The sequence below is a fragment of the Ptychodera flava genome, chromosome 7 (genome assembly GCF_041260155.1).
Source record: "Ptychodera flava strain L36383 chromosome 7, AS_Pfla_20210202, whole genome shotgun sequence".
Taxonomy (NCBI): domain Eukaryota; kingdom Metazoa; phylum Hemichordata; class Enteropneusta; family Ptychoderidae; genus Ptychodera; species Ptychodera flava.
In genome coordinates this window covers 35,698,512-35,716,076 of record NC_091934.1, presented here as the reverse complement: position 1 = coordinate 35,716,076, position 17,565 = coordinate 35,698,512, and the positions used below count along the sequence as shown (strand labels likewise).

At 37.1% G+C, this 17,565-nt stretch overlaps 1 protein-coding gene across 22 annotated transcripts in view; it reads left to right on the top strand.

Moving 5' to 3' along the window:
• The first annotated feature begins 1,146 nt into the window (after positions 1-1,146).
• The window catches only part of LOC139137416 (eukaryotic translation initiation factor 4 gamma 3-like), a 73,303-nt gene continuing 56,884 nt past the window's right edge, over positions 1,147-17,565 (top strand). For 18 of the 22 annotated variants that reach the window (XM_070705501.1, XM_070705503.1, XM_070705499.1 and 15 more), the window contains exons 1-2: positions 1,147-1,205; positions 1,343-1,487. In XM_070705501.1, coding sequence (XP_070561602.1) covers positions 1,414-1,487 — 74 coding nt within the window. In that variant the 5' untranslated portion in view covers positions 1,147-1,205; positions 1,343-1,413. Of the gene's footprint in view, positions 1,206-1,342; positions 1,488-3,166; positions 3,376-17,565 lie in introns of those variants that run through there. The other 4 variants (XM_070705488.1, XM_070705485.1, XM_070705509.1 and 1 more) reach the window with 3 other exon arrangements.

The following is a 17,565-nucleotide window of genomic DNA, read 5'->3' as shown; positions in this document are numbered from 1 at the left end:
TGGAACAATACATTATAGACGTTTCTACTGTTGATGATTGTTATACAAGAGTCTGATCTGATCAGCTCTAACGACAACTTAACAATTGCACCATTTCTGGAAACTCTGGCATTTACAATAGAAATGGATCAAGGTTTCCTGTGACGTGAAATAAATTACACTGTTGCTGAGTATGAACAGTGACGTCACACCTTATGCCACTTTTACGCAGAAGTCGTGAGTAGGCTAGACAAATGCTGTGATCAGGTGTGCGTTCCGAAAAAACTTGGGAGGTAGTCGAGTTTTTTAAAAAGGTATCCTTATAGTGCCTTGAGCAGTTTCATGTCGTTTGTGTAAACCTGTATGTGTGTGAGAAAGTAGCCTTTTAAAAAAATGTATGTGAACATTAAATACACAACTGCGACTTTTTGTGTCAAACTCTCTATTTCTCTATTTTCCTGAGACTTTTTGCTGAATATTGCTCCATTATGATACTTCCAATCGGCGGCAATGCAAGTCCAGACTTGTACTTTCAGTCCCACAGCATTTTCCCAAGTCCCTCTCCAGAGATGTTTGTGAACGCAGCTTCAGGGAAAATAAATTAAATGTGCATTTCCGGGTTTGCTGCACGTTAAATCTTCAGATTCAAAACTTCTTCAAGCATTAAATAAAATCAGAATAAGTTTGCCAAATTTACTGTTTTTGATGGGTCGCACCACAACAAAAATAAAAACATAAATATGAAAGTTCCCGAGACTACCTACCCTATTCCTGGAGGCATGTTAACGGATGTACACATAGTTTTGGGTCTTACTTTAACTTTGCATTTTAAAATTTTATTCAGCACCACTCAATCTCGGATTTTAAAATTTTATTCAGCACCACTCCATCTTGGTTTTGTTATTAGAAAACAGGACTTTGACTTCACGAATGCCTGCATTGTCGTTTACGCCGTCAGCCTCAGTGAGGTCAATCGCAAAGCAATATCTAACATTTAATTTAAAAACATTCGAGTTCTTCACGTGAGCAAAAATTTTCTGTAGTTAAAAAATACCGAGGACTACATTTCGTTTGTTTTGCACGTATACGGTGAACGCCCTCGTTGGTGCACAAATATGTTGAGTCAATCCCTGCAAATAAATATATGTAAATTTTTCCGATATCGTTTTCCGGAAATTGCCGAACACGCTTCGGCACTTTGTCTCCTTGCGGATATACGCAAGAAGGTACTGTAACATACTGATACAACTTGAAAAATCGCCACCATCCTCGAATTTTGCTGAAATTAAGGGCATACCACCCAAATCATATGAAAGATGGATATCTAGCCTTTATAAATCAGGTGTTATTTGTTAATTTATAGGAGATTCCGCTTGGAAACAAGCCTACGAACCGGTGGGTCTACGGCCCTACCACCTTTTCCTTCACGTTGCAATGAGTGGAGCACCGAAGAAAAGTTCACAGCAGCAGCAGCAGCACCCGGGACAACAAATACGGCAAGCACCCAGGTATCCTTATCAAAATTTACTTCAGATTACAAAAATTACGGTAAGACAAGGTGAAATGTATCGAATGTCAGTGTATCGCACAAGACAAGGTGTTGGTAACCTGCTACGTACGTGTAGATCCATGTTATGTTGCATATGTATGGGCATTGCGACACGGCCCCATTTCATTGGCGGCAAGGCGGTACCGGCAAATGGAGATTTTTCGGACGCTTTTCGGAAATCCATCTCCCTGTCACTAAAAACAAGTTTGTTGAAGCCGTACCGACACCTGCGCTTACATTCAGGAGGTAGGGAATCGCCCGTCTGGGAGATTGCTAAGTATGACGTGGCCCACACATGGCCCAAATGAATCCTTCTACCGGTACATGTGACGACTTTCGACATCGCCGGGCAACTATGGCGTAGCAAGAAAAACATTGCTTGAATCCATAAAAGAACGTCCACTCTTTTAGTTGTGCAGGTAAAAACCCGAAAGCTTCATCGTACATATGTTTAGAAAATAAACATGGCCGTGTGTCATTTTCAACCGAATACCACTGTTTTGGAAGAATTTTCCTGGCCCCAAACCCATTCAAACCTCATGTTTGTTTGTCTCATTTCATTGAATCGCAGTTATGAAATCTACCAGCTCTGATCCAAACTAGTCATGCCTTTGTCACTAAACCGTTTAATCATGCGTCTCTTTTCTGCTGGTGAGTGTCTTCCTTATTGTCCCCTTGCCCATGCTAATGATTAATTCTACAAAAACCGAGATTTTTATACTTTTAGAAATTTGTGAAAAAAACTCCAGTTTCTCTGTCAGCTGATATAACATTAGGAACAACACATGTCTTGAATAAATGAGTAAAATTTTTAAACTGTTTTTCATTAAAAAAAAAATTAAGTGAGAAATTGTTGGTTGCCCTTGACTGCAAATATGGCTTCAACTAGAGTGTTATTCATAGAATTGTGCTCTTGCCTTGTACACAAAGGTCACTGTGTATTAACTTTCTTTCATTTTGACCTTCTGCAAGTTGTGGCATTAGAATTGTGTGTGGTGTCTAAAAAAATTGTATATGGTGTCTTATTTGTCAAAAAATGTCCTTAATAAGCAAACTGAAAACATTTTCATGGTTCTTTTTATTTTATTCACTTGAACTGTGGTCATGTGATCATTATGAGTCAGCATGTAGTCACATTTGTCTGGCGCTATTAAAACTTTTCTGTGAAGTGCACATGGGTTTCTGTTCTGTGATATTTTTTTTCCTGATTTACTGAGAAACCTGAGTCTAGCCTTTGATAAACACTTCACTATTGTTACACTGGATACCTTCATGCCCAGGACTCCAGCCATTGTTTCTGTTGAGGGACACAATGCCTAAAGATAACGCCCAAAACACCAGCTGACTTCCTGTTGTTTGAACACTGCTTTGAAAATTCCAAATGAGACACGAGGACCAAGTGTATTTAAAAAAGGTGCATGTCTTGTTATCTTGGTTATTATTTCTCTTTTTCTGCAGAAAGTTGGTATTTATCATTACCAAATTTAAAACAACATGAGCAGCTTCCTTGAGTTGCCAAACATTTGAGTATGTGGCCGAGTGGTCAGTTGGACAAAAGAAAATGGTACAAAGCCTTTTTGTGTTTTCTGAGCAGACAATAGAACAAGTTCAATGTGAGGTCTGTGGTACTGACTTCAAATCAGGGCTAATTACCCTGATTTGAGATTCATAGAATATTCAGTGATTCCAGTTCGCTGCTACAACGCTGTTGAATGGACCAAGAGAAAGGTCAACCTTTCCGATGCTAGTTTCAGTTTCCACGATTCTACCCAGTCAACCCATGTATCCTATATCAATTTCAATAACACAGGAAAGTTAAAACAAAGGATTTTGACTCTGCAGTGGTGGTAAGTTCTCAAAGTGTATTTCAGTAATTTTAAAAGTTTAAAACTGACTACCTGTGTCCAGTGTTGAATTGGTTGACAATAATGCAAGGGTGATTTAATCTTTCTTGGAATACTGGCTTGTCAGACCTTTATTAGAATCAATAAAAAATGCTATCACATGATGTTTAGGTATGGGCATGGATGTAAAAATCCATGGTATGGGGAAATTGGTGATTGCATCGATACCAGTGAACAAATTGTTTTATTCGTGTTTCGTTTGAAGGGCTTTTTGGATCCAATCAAAAATCATATTGACAGCAGAGTTATTTTGCAGTAAACATCATGTCAACTACAATGTTTGAATCAAAGTTCAGAATTCTATTGACTGAAAATTTTGGGTGAAAAGAAATTTTTGTTTTCAAATATGAAAGCGAAAGGTAAGGATTGAGTTCAAATGGGAGTAAAGTCTTTGTTGCGACAGGTGTTTGTGGTATTTTTTGTGGGTGTTGACCACCATTCCTAGAGGTATGGTCTGACCATATGAGAGACAGGGTGAATTTGAAATTGTCATCTTTTCAAGGAGTCATTTGAGCTGATGGCAGTAGACAGATCCATTGAGATTTGAGGTTGGATTAAACGTGTAACCACTGTGCTTTGGTCCAAACCTATTGTTATCAATTGTGATGGTGGATCTGTTTACAGGGAAATTGAGGGTGGGCAATTAATGTTGGAATTGCAGTGTCATTCTTGTTTTATGCTGTCCATTGTGCAGCTTGGTCTTTGTACAAATTTCAGATACATAGTTCTTGTCCATATTTTACATTGTAATGTATGGCTTCTAACAATACTGCTTGCTCAATGTTGATTTTTCTGAGGGTGTTCTTTTTTATGTTTTCTAATTGGTCAATGGACAATGCATATATATGGAAATGAAGCACCATATTTTGTGCTTTGCATATCCGTCTTGTGAATTATTGACCCTTGACCTAGTCAGTCCTCTAATTCTATAGTTCATAAAAATTTATGAAATCGACATTCTGTGTCATCATAGTTGACTAGTTCAACTACTTTTTGAATGTGTGTTGGGAGCTATGTGGATTCATTTCTATGCTTTTGACTGTCCAGCGAAACAAAAATATACCTTGTGTTCACAGTACTGTACATGTATACACAGATATTAGTATACAGTGCAGGGATTGGATCATGATTACTGTTGAGTATGAAATCATGGCAGCCCAAAACATTGTCTCACAGTCGTAACCTGTTCACTCCAAATCCCCTGTAACCAGGTCCAAGTTCCCCATTGACAATTGAAATGGTTTGTGCCAAACCCTGATGGTGAAAGGGTACCCTTACAGCATCATAGTTTGGTACGTGCCAGTTGCTGTAGGAGGGGGGTGGTTGACCTATATTCGGGGTATAATGAGGTGAAAAGGTTGAAAAAGCAGCAGACAACATTCAGACAATAGCAGTGCTGTGATGCGGTTCTCACAGTAAAGTTTCGGAAAACTGACCAAGTGATTTACTGAACATGTGTGTCCTGTTCTGGCAGTGTAAAAGAGGCAGGTCTGCAGTAGATTGGACTGGATGTTTTGGTGACAAAAAACAGATTGTGTCTTGTGTTTGAGGAAAACAAGTGTGTGACTGATAGCCATGCAGAAGATAAAACTTGTGTAAAATCATCAGCCAGTGTTTTAAGTTTCCCCCACATTTAAGATTCTGGAAAGTTGATAGCGATATACGTCACTGTTTACCATGTAAATGCATGTGTGATATTCCTCATGCATGGCTTTTCCTTTTGAGCTGTGCTTTGTGACTATCCACTGTCCATACAGACATTTGCAGTGGACATTACGTCCCCCACTGCTATGATATGATGACCACATCTGTCAACTTCGTAACAGTTTATGTGGTAGACTGTCAATCAGTCATACAATGTGTCTACCACAGGTAATTGCACTTTTCGTTCACCGTGCAGTGCACCATCAGCAAACCTTGTTACATGCACATGTGTGTGAATGGAATAATCTACTTCCCATATTCCAAGTTGAGTTAGGCTCAGCTACGTCAGTGAGAGATTACGCAGGCTTGTTAGATGTACATGCATTCGACTGTGTATTTCTTTTGTCGACAAGGATGAGTTTCTGAAAATAATGGCATCTTTAAGGAAATCCATCAGACAGCTTCTGTGTTGGCAGGCAAGAGGGAATTGTGTTGTTACACACGCTCTGTCCCTTCCATCTTCTGTCACGTCAAAACATTGCATTATATCCACTGAGTTCCCTTCCTTCATGTTACAAGTAAATTATTTAAGGCTCGACATTCAAATTGTGTAGGAGCATCAGTCCAAACAGCGTTTCATTTCATGAGAAGAGATTTTTACATGTATTCTCACAAGCTTCTGAGATAAGATCTGTGCAAAAAAGACCAATCATCACAATTTCATGAATTAATCTGTCAGATGTCAAATGTTGTAGCTTTTTATTGACAAATCAATTGTCATGCTGTATACAAGTTACAATGTTGCTCATGCAATCTGCATATCATCATTTTTACCTTCTCGTGTCTATTTATAGACAGAGAAGGTATTAGAGTTGAAAAACCAGTATGCTGGTGTCAACTACTTCCGTCTGTCAATACTTCTGTCTGTCAAGATCCGTTGACGTCATGCCATTGTGATGGGTCATATCATAAACTGGTGGGGGTGTTCATGGTTCAGGTTGAGGTGCAGGAGAACGATTTTGAGCTGTGACAAAAATCAAAAGGGACTTAGCGGCATAGCCACAGTGTTAAGCCTTTCTCCAAGGTTCTTAGTTGACTACGATCTATTACAGACTACTGAGCTGACGTTAGGGGTACTCACTTTGTGTTTGCTCACTCTGTGTGCTAGTGTTTGGTACTGAGTTGCGTGGATATCCTCTCATGGCCTCACGTGATATGGGCCTGTTGCATAATCTGCAGATGATCATATGCATCTGAGTCTGAGTACGGTCATTGTGTAAGCCTGTCGGCATTTTCCTTGCATTTTTTCTCATTAAATTTTGCAAAATATCGGCGAGTACCTCAATATTTCAAGATAACTCTTTCTTCCCAATCGTTTCCTGGAGTTTCGGAGTCATATGAACGAAATTGAGTGAAAGTTTTAGACAGGAAAATTGGACGTCGGCCATGTTCAATGTTTACAGTACAATCAGAAGTTTATGTGGAGGAAATAACTAACAAACACTGTTCATGATGCCCGCCCTCTAGAGGCAGACCTTCCTATATGAAGTACCACATTTGATGCTTGTAGAAAAGCTTGACCACACAAAGGAGCATTTTAAACTTTTAGAAAATGACAAATTGAATAAGAAGGTATTCTGAAATGTCAAATACTGAGGAAAAATGCGCAAATATTCAAAATAAACAGGTTAACTGACTGGTCAGCTATAAAAAACAATGAAAATGTTTATGATCAAAAGTTTTTGAGATGCGCACATTTTAACAAATACAGAAATTATTAATATTATAAATATAAGACCAAACTATTTTTTCAGGGATGGGACAGGTTGGAAATGAGGGGTGAGAGACAAAGGCACTCCTATTGCTGCATGTGGATGCAGCCACACCATTTCATTTACAGCATACTTATTCACTGTGTTGTGTTCAAGTTCCATATTGTACTGACTGTCATACAAGGATAACATAAGCAAAGCAAATCAAATTAGAAAAGGATCAATGCTGTTGTGTGGATTTTGCTGAACATGGCTGATTTTAATATTTCGCCCTATATATTTGGTATCCAGCAAAGGCATATTTTGATGTAAAGTCAAAATTAACACTACATTGCGGACAATATATGTTACCGTTTCTGCATGAACTTTTCTTTTTTAAATTATGGTATAGTAGTACTTTGAACAGATTAACAATTATCGTGATGTCAACCCATAATTTTACATCACAAAGACTGTAATTCTGCCAATTTTTTTTATTTTTCAGTCATTTTATAAATTTTGCACTGAACAAGATGATTGAACAAATTGCAATGTTTGAATTTGTAAACTCAAAGAATAAAAATCCTTTGGTCACAGATTAAATTATTTTTTGAAAAGAAATTTACTCTTAAACACTTTTAGCATATATTCTTTACACGGTCATGTATTTCAAGGAAAATATGCCTATTAAAAACAGTAATTTCTTCACTTTCAATTTTTTTCAATTTTATGACAATTATCAGCCATGAGGTTTTACAAACACAAGACCAGATAAGCGTTTTTCATCATTTCCGCAGGACTCTTTGGAAAATCCATTAAAAACAGTTAAAAGTAACTTAAATGATCACTCGGTATACATTTAATTTACAGATGCCAGGTTGTGTATTTCACATGCACTCAGGTATACTGTAGCTTAGAATTTTTTTGATTGATGTATTTAATCATCTTTTGGGTTCTTTGGGTCCATATCCCACCTCATGCCCCTACATCATCAACTATTTACCAACAACTCCATGCCAACAACCAATTACCTGACCTGGCCACACATTAGAGAAGGTACAGCGTCATTGACGGTATTTTAATAGATTTATTTTGGTGATTGAAACAAACCAAGAAAATTGTAACTACTTGAATAGTGTTTATAGCTTGTTTATGCTCTTCCCACATAGTCTGCAGTCTTGTGTCAGCTTATAAGGAGCTGAAATTATGAAGGTAGGAGGTAGGCTAGTCTGATCTTACAATCACAAAAAGTGAGAAACATAATTTCCTCTTTGCACATACGTATGATGGATCACTGAATTTGTCACCTTTGCTAGACTATCTCACCGTGTTATTTCATCTCAGTTGACTTGCCTCCCCTGTGACAAATCTTCAGAACCTCGTTTTTGTATTTTGCTTAATAGGTTTTGGAGAAGACGACCAAATGTAATGGTTCTTGCGTGGTTAAGTGTAAATTGACCATACATCATGCCATACAGAGTGCACGAACTATCAACTTTTGAAAATTTCTTTTAGCCTCAAATTATATACAAAATGCAGTAGATTTATTGCACTAGTGAAATTGTGTCATGGACTCCAGTTCTATAGAGCTCTGTCAAAATTCCACCAGCAACTTTTTTTATGACAAATGGCCATCATTGTTGCGTCGTGTCACTATGGTGACAATCATGACAATAAAACTCATACCAGCAGGAGATAGGAAGTTGCGTGGTGGTTTCACAGTCTCATGCTTATCAATCAGGTGCCGTCAAAATCCATAATTTTTCGGATATTAGGTCTTGACTTATTGCAGACAGGGGCAGATTGATGCTGGTTTTAGATATAATCACTCCCTAATGTGACTGGAAATCTGTGATTCAAATGTGAGAAAAAAATGAGATTACTGTTAAATCTGTTTAAACCAATTTTGTTTCTTTTAAATTTTTGTACTCTAGGCAGTGGTACATGTAGTGAGTAGTTAACCGTTTTCCTGCCAGACAGTATCACTTCCCCAACTGCCAAGTCGGTATAAAGGGGTACTAAGCCAAAAAAAGTATATATATCAGATAGGGACTTGCCAAGCTTCTTTATGCCAGTTGCTTCCTATTCAGTAGTTGTCTGTGAATAATAATTGTCACTTCCCATTCTGAAGAAAGTTACAGCAACATTACCTATGTTAGAAGTTTTAAATTTTGTGTTAACAAATAAATATTCTGCGTATGCCTTTTACGTCCCAATCTTTTTGCAAATTTAATATCTTTTATTTGCACCAGTGTACGCTTGTACTGTTGATTTAACTTGCTTGTTAGTGACACAAGAACTGTAGAAACTTGCAAAAGTCAAATTTTGTCTCATGCAGATTCTTCCATACTTCTTCTTTTATTTCTTTTGTCTGGAAAGCATGAAATCAATACACAACTACTCTCGTTTGCATGATATTCCTGTCACTATTACTTCGGTATATTCTTGTTAGTTAAACTAATGAAGTCTGGTCCAAGAGATTCATTTTTCGCATGTTTAACCTTTTTCCCACTAGGGAGTATCACTTCCCCATCTGCCAAGTCTGTAAAGAGTGGTACTGAGCGGAAACCGTGTGTATTTCGCTTGTATGTTATGGCAGCTTTTCCTCTGTAAAAATATTTTTTCCATTATGTATATTATCAGGGGCCTTCAAATGTTCGATTTCTCCTTGAACTGCCAGATATGGGACATGTTCTGCTTCACTATTCTGAACCCAACTTGACCTGGTGGTGACATATGAACATGGCAGGATAAGGGTTGTAATGGAGTTACACAATCTCATCTCAAAGTGGTTTCTCTTTGCTCTGCTTGATGGTTCATGGTTGGCAATGTTCCATATTTTGCTTCACAAACTCCTCATTTTTTACTGGGATCCATCTTCCCCTTTTACATGCAGGGTTCCCTTTCCTTTGTGAATTACACATGAAAATTGGAAATTTTCAGTCATGTATTCCTCTTCACATGACTGCCTCCGGAGACCAATCTTGAAGTCTCTCATAGGGACCCGACCTTTTTTTACTTGAAAATTCCTGTTTCCTTTGTAATTGCATGTAGAAGGTAGAAATTTTCTGTCATATATTCCTGATCACATGACACTGCCTCCTGACATCTTACTATTCTTAGTATCTTGGAGTCCCAGGTGGCATTTGGCACATGCAGGAAGTTACAAATATTATCAGTCAGAAACCAGAAGCACATCTTAGGTTGTGACAAAGGTCTCAGAAAAAAAAAATCTGCCTCCAGCGTGGTTCGTCCGTAGAAAGATAGACTATGGATGAATGTGGGAGATTTAACCGGTCATTTATCTTCTGTTGTAACTTCATTAGTTCAGTCATACAATATAAGTACACCAGACCCTCATTTTTGTGGTACGGACACATGCAGCTTATGAAGGAGTCACTGATTCTAAAATTTTCCCGGTCTGTCTTCAGTTGTGAATTTTGAGCAAGCTCTTGTCAAACTGCAGTCTCTTTAAAACATTGAAAATCCCATGTGATTACCTAGCTCTATACTACCGCCATTGCGAGACAATATTGTGTCAACCAGCATTGTGTTCAACTGTAATTAATAGCACAGAATATATCTTTTGATAGGAAGAATTTGAAATGGCAATTTTCAACATCATTCATTGTATTTCTTTGGAGATAACTGCACAGCAACTGTCTCGGTATCTGTTTCCATTGCATGTGGTAAGAACTCTGTTTTAAATTTTATCAGTCAACTACCAGCAAGTTGTTCGTCTCTTAAATGACCTTTGTGACTGGAAACCAAATGATGTAGTTACGATGAGGTTTCACTTTTGATATATGCAAGTTGACTTTTGATAAATTTTTCTGAAGAAGTTTCTTGTTTGTTAAATTCTTTTTAAAACGAAACAAAACTTTTTTCATCAGAAAGGGATAAACTATGGAAGTGTGTTGGAAGAATTTGAAAACAACTGCGCACAGTGTGTGTCGGTGTTTTTAGTGATTTTGCTGATTATGGTATGGTGTATATATAACCTTAACATACAAACATGACATTCTTGCAACCTGGTCAAGGTGATGCAGCTTAATGCATGTGTAGTGACAAAGGAATTTCAATTTTCGGATTCCAGATCTCATAAATAAGACGTGAAAATCGTATAAGACGTATATGTAGCTTTTGTATTGTATATTTATTTCATCAGATGACAGAATAATAAGACATAACACAAAATCAAAGTCAAAAAGTCTACAATCTGATCGTTATTTGTGTAAAAGAGATTAATAAAATTTGATGTATAGGGTTCTGCTATTAAGTAACGTAGGTTGTTGTTGCTAGCTGTCTTTTTTATTCATGTTTGTCAGTTTCAAAATTTCATCAAATATGTTCCCATAGCATGATGGTGGTTACTGAATTTTGTAGACACTTTTCAATTTTAGGAAAGCATAAAAGAAATATTTTAAAAGTTGATGTTGAAGATCTGCAAGTCAAACAGAACAGTCAAGGCTCACCATGAAGTGAACTGAAAGTCTACCGGCTTAAATACTAAAATCGGTCTTTGTCTGAATAACCTTGTCCTCAGAAATAAGGTTCAAGGTTTCCACCTACTTTAAAATGGATTAAATGCCCAAGAGCAAGATTTAATCAGCTTTGGTTTATTTTGACTGCAGTGATCAATATTCTGCATGACAATTGAAGGCGAATTCCATGTCTGAATATTTTTGTGGCAGCTCTGTCATCAAACAGCGCCTTTTGGGTTGTAAATCTTAACGGTCATACTAAAATATATATTCCTAGGTTTTTTGAAGCTGTGTCCTTGATTATTGGAATATAGGTGAAGTGAGACAGCTGTTGTGTTTTTAGTTTGTTCAGAAGAGAGAAAAAGCAGATATTTTTGGTTGGAAAAAATTGAGAAATAACAAAAGCTATTTCTGATTTTATGTAGAACTTGAGTAATCTATCACGTGGACATTGTAACTTCGTGCAATTACTGCATGGCTATGCATTCATGATGTGTATTTCATACTGGTAGTTTTTGGGGAAAATTTTACAAAAATCACTAAGATCAGAAGCTAGCAGTGACTGGTTTGACTTGCAGAGAGTTGCACCAGCTGTCCTTGTGTGTGTGTATGGAAGTGGCCTTGGAACAACTGATAAAAAAATTACGATTGCCAAGTAGCCTAGCCTATAATGACATGTAATGGCCTTTGTTTGATCTCTCAAATGTGCAGTGTCCATATACACTTTCGGTCTGTGTTTGTCGATAAGAAGGAAGTTGGGAATTGGTAAATTTGTTGCGTTCAAGGTAATTTGCTTCATTACCTGATGCAGGTATAGTGGTATGGCAAGGTCAGATTAGAGACTTTCAACGTATTCAAAAAGATGGAAGCCACGACAAGATTTGCCCTGTTTAACCAGTTTATGTTCAAACCATTTATACTTTATTGTCACTGTTTACTTTAAGGAAAAGGTAAACATCGTAATACTTAGAGACCTCAAAAAAGCAATACAATGAGTAGACAAAATACCAGCAGATAAATAAAAGTACTTACATAAATAGAAGACAAACCAGAAAGAAACCGTTACTTATGTGTATCCTTAGGATTGTAAATTTCAGTATTTCCCATTGTTTGAGCCTAGTACTTGTCATCTGTGCCCAGGCAACCATATGACCCATAATACACACTTCAAAGTCAGACAGAGTTTCCTGTGTAATACCAAAAAAGGGCGTGGTTGGTTTGATTTTCACAACTATTATCATGACAACTATCTTCTGAACACCAGCAACTTGCCAAGACATCGTATTTCATTTGTCTTATTGCTCAGTCAGATTACTCACAATTTATCATTCTACTTCCGAGATCATTCAGACAATTTTTTAAAGCTCAGAAGTCTGATTCTTTTGTTTAGGGAACTGACAAAAGGGATTCCACAACGTGATTGTTTTGATTCTCATGCATTGTCATATTAATGATGGCCATTTTGAATATATCAACGCTGTGTTTTGCTCTTTGATTCCCATTTCACGTAGTTGTAGTATATATCACTGTGAACAAATACATTGCTGTGGTGATATTCCCGGTGTATTTGTGGTGATTAAGGCCATGCTGTTGTAATATTTGTTTCATTTTATGACTGAAAAACAGCCCTCAGTTTTGTCATCAAACTAGTGTATACAGCCCTGAAAGTCTGTACAGACAAAGATAACTGAAGTATAGGCTTGGTTTAACACCCAAAACAGATTTCAACCTAAAGTTCATCGTGAAGACGTGTTCTGCTGCAGGTAACTGTTTGTGGTTCATCATTGGTTTTGGAGTACCAACTTCTGAATATAATCATCTACCCACTTTCTTTGTTTGAATTTATCCCAGTGTTTTGTTGTATTTGAACTGTGCATAAATGTGAAGAAGGAACCAGTATTCACCATCTGTTATGCAGTGGTCATTTGTGTTACTGATTAAATATTTTCCCCATACTTTGACTTATCCCAGGAATGATGCAACCTTCTAAAAGTAGGGTTAGGGGTTTCCCATTCTGTGATACCAACTTCTGTCTTTGAAAGTTATATTTTGTAAGATAAGTTTTATATAATTCATTACCATGGCAATGTTGAGGAACATGTATCCATACATTTTTAAGTGAGTGATGAAAAAAAACCCCTAAAATATTGAAAAGTGTGTCGAAAAAGTCCCTTTATTTATTGTCAGACTTGACTTGTGGAAAATAATTTGGCAGGAATATGGACTAAAATTTAAATTTTGATTGAACCTTTTCATTTATATGTATAGTTGTATTTAATTTGCGTGGAGAGTTATGAAATGGTGGTGTGCATGACGTTGACGTCAACATGACTTAGTCTGCATATCCTGTCACAGGCATGACTGAACTGCAAAGTATGTCATGGTGACTGGCCTAGCCTCCCTTTGTGTGTGTCGGAGGGTTTCTGGAGTTTGCCTGATGAGGGCGCTCTGCTGGATAAAGAGCAAGCACTCCACTTTTGAAAATGTTGTGATAAGAGTGTGGCCAGACTTTGTGAATGAAGAGATAAATGGGAAGTGTGCGGGGTTCTGTTGGTTAGTAGTACTATTTTAATTTGGAAATTTCTTATACAAGTGAACAGAAGATGTAATTTGTCAGCAAAAATGGGCTCACAGTTCAGAAAATATATTGCCAAATGAGGTTGGTATTTTTGATTTTCATCTGAACATAAAACATAGTGTGGTAGTTTCACAGAGGTCATCTATCTCTTCAAAGGATTATGAAGCTTGGAGAGTACCTTTGTCCTCCATGAGAGGTCAGGCCATGCAAATTCCTCATCCTTTGCCATGAGATTGTACAAGAGATCCTGTCACTGCAATTCCAAAGTGAGGCAAGACCCCCTAGTTTAACTTAGAAAGATTTTATCTGCCAGACGAAGATATGTGGACAAGTCTGCCAGGTCATTGAGACCTTGATGACCGTACTTTCTGTGAAGCACGGCTGGAACACGGAAGGGCTGAAGACTTGGAAGGATCAAATACAGACACAACATGGAAAGAATTGCATTTGATCTCTGAAAATGAACAGCAACAAAGAAGGAATTTTAGCATTTTAATGGACGTCTGTGAAAAGCCCCTGAAATATGATAGTCTTGTGCTGGTGAATAAAGTATTTATTGTGGCCTACCATACAATGAAAGTAATGAGCACTTTAACCTATTTGCCTTCAGTATTTGGTTCAGCCTCAATTATTTTCAGTGATTTTGTTTGAACTTAAAACTAGGAGTATGGGTGGATTGGGGTGGAGGGGTGAAAATAAAGTGTGAAATTGCCAGGCATTTTATTGTATTAACAATGGGTGTAACCCGTAAATGAACTCTTTGGAAAATGATAGAAGTCTTCCTTTAGATTGCCAAGGGCACAAGTTGTTAGTTCTGTAAGGTTAGTGTTTTGTTCCATACAAGGTTTTATTTTTTCTGCCTGTGAGTAGGACAATTGCATCATGTCAGTAAAAGCTGCAGCTCTTTCACCAGTTTGTCAGAATCCTGTAGCTTTCATGTTTTGGTTGAACTAAACCTAATTAGGAAATGAGTACAATGCTGGTTCATCCAAATTTCTTTTAATACGAACATTTACAAATAGATGGAAAAGCAGATGGTTTCTTTAATTGAAAATGTAAAAGTGCCCTGAATCAATATTTCAGGGAGGGCATTTTTAGCTCATTCTTCTTAATTTAACTGATCAGCTCCAGTTCCCTCTAAACAGGCCCACAATCACCATCGATAAAAATAGATTGGGGCCAACGATGGCAATGATAGTGGTTAGTGTCAAATTTTTGTTACTGACAAAATTTTGCTCCAATTGGCAACACGACAGTGTTAAATCATTGTCTCTGAGACCGCACAACATCAGATTGAATCTCCCTTGCCGTCGTTAGATTCTTCCCCAAGCTAAATGCAGTGGTCTACCAATGTAAAAATAATGTAGGAATCCATGTGGTGTGTGTACTGAAGCACTCCTTTGTTCAAAAAACATTGCTCTGACGTACTGCCATTGAATCTAACCACATGAAGATACTGCAATTTAGTCTAACCACACCATCAAAAGCGAAGTGAGCCAGACAAAGGCATACTGTTTTAATAGTGCATAATGGCAAGCAGTGCAGTCCATGAATAATTGGAAGATGACCACAAATTGAGATGCTTAGCTTCAGACAAAGAGAGATATAATGATATGTACTCATAGCAAATTTAAAATCGCTGCGATGAGCAGACCTTACTCTATCAATTTTTGTAAGTGGAAGGACCACGATTAAACAGAAAATCTGGTTGTGATGTCTACTTTAAACTTGTCGAGGAAAATTGAACAATATTTTCACTGTGATATTCGCTTGACAGTTCCATAGCTGTGATAGACTTACAATATTACCATATGGAGTCAATGACAGGACTGCAGACGAGCCACCGCAGTTTATTTATAGACGTCTGCATATTCATGTCACATCTCCTGTGAGTCTGTTATGCTTTCCTGCAAGCAGTGAAGATGAAACTAGACTCCATTAATAATTATTAGAATTGTCAGCTGTCTGTCGTATGCTGCATCACTGATACGTTGGCCTGCCTGGTGGGGGTCTGTGAGATATTCGTCGAATACATGTATGAATATTGTGAAAATCTTACAACACTTTTTCACTCAAAATTTCATGGTGCAGACTTCTGACACACCAGGGACCTTATCATAAATTTCCAAGCATTCACTGAATTACATACTTATTTTCATAGGGGCATTGTACATAAGTGCTGGTCGTCATAATAGATGAGCAGTTGGTGAAGAAAAACCAGTTCAAATCTGGTTCGTATGAACCCAAATGTAACCTTGATGTAATAACAGTAATTAAACAGAAAGTTGTCAAATATTGCTGTAGTATTTGTCCATTCAAGAATGCAGTTCACTGAGAACTGATCACTAAATTTCTAGTCTTGAAGACTTAAATTTTTTCACGTATCAATTTTGTATTCAAAACCCTGCCATTATAATGAGCAATTCTCACTTTGAAGACGTCGACTTTCAGAGAGAATTTAACTGCTATGTAGAGATTTCGCAGCAGCATTGATTATAATTTACAGATCATTTTGGGAAAATTTTTATTTGTGCCTTTGACAAGTTGTCTCTGCCTCATCAGAGTCCCATTATTACATATTCCATCATTGGCTTTTTGCAGCAACACCGATTATAGATCATTTTGGTTTGTGTGGGTGCTTGTGACAGTTGTCACAGCCTCATCAGAGTCCGATTATAACATTGCATCACTGGCTTTTCAAATAAAATGCCAGAAGACTTGTTGAAGCCTCTCATCCCATTTCATTAATTACATACATGTAGAACCAAGTACCTATTCAAAAAATGGGGGATGGTGAGAGATGTCGACAATAGGCAGTAATTATTGATAATATTTTCAGTATTTGTATTAAATAAAACAATGACATTTTTTGTATTCATCACCCAATAGCATATTGAAATACCAATAATTACTTACCAACACAATGCGGTGTACAAGTATTGTCGGTTTACAATGTTATTGTTGGCAAATGAACAAAATGAGTGGACAAAATGATGTTGGGCATTAAGTACATACAGGCTGTGATGATAAGTTGAACAGGGACATTTCAACATGATTTTTGGAGTTGAATAAGAAATTAAATCTGACAGCCAGAACGAACGTACATCTAAAGTTACTTGTTATGGAGGCAGGTCTTCAGAGAGAATCTGAAAAAAATATCATGACAAATTTGGAATCAAGTCTTACTGTACTTACAATTATTTCATAGCCTGGAAAGATTATTTCTGCAACCTTTAGAAATATTGCATGCCTTTTATTTTGTGCAGAGAGAATTGTCTTTGGTAGATTATTTTTAATGGATAAAGTGTAAAGAACAATTGCTGTTTCAGTAGATTTTACTATCATGTAACTAAAAATAATTTTAGTGAAATTGATAAACAGATGATGAATGGCTTCCTGTGTGCAGTTGGTGCAATGTGTGTCATGTGACTATGATAGCATATGTACAACTTAATTTTGTCTGGGCAAGGCAAATTTTCATGATGTAACTTTAATGAAGCAATTAATTAATTTGATAGCAGTGATCAAGCAAATGAACCTGTTTTAAAGTAAGTGCCCTTGTTTTTTTACGCATGGTGAGGATCGGGTCAAATGTTTTGTTTTGGAGAACTGATGCATTTTGAGAGGACAGTGAAACATTTGTTTGGCAATGACCATGACAAGATGTCATGGATTG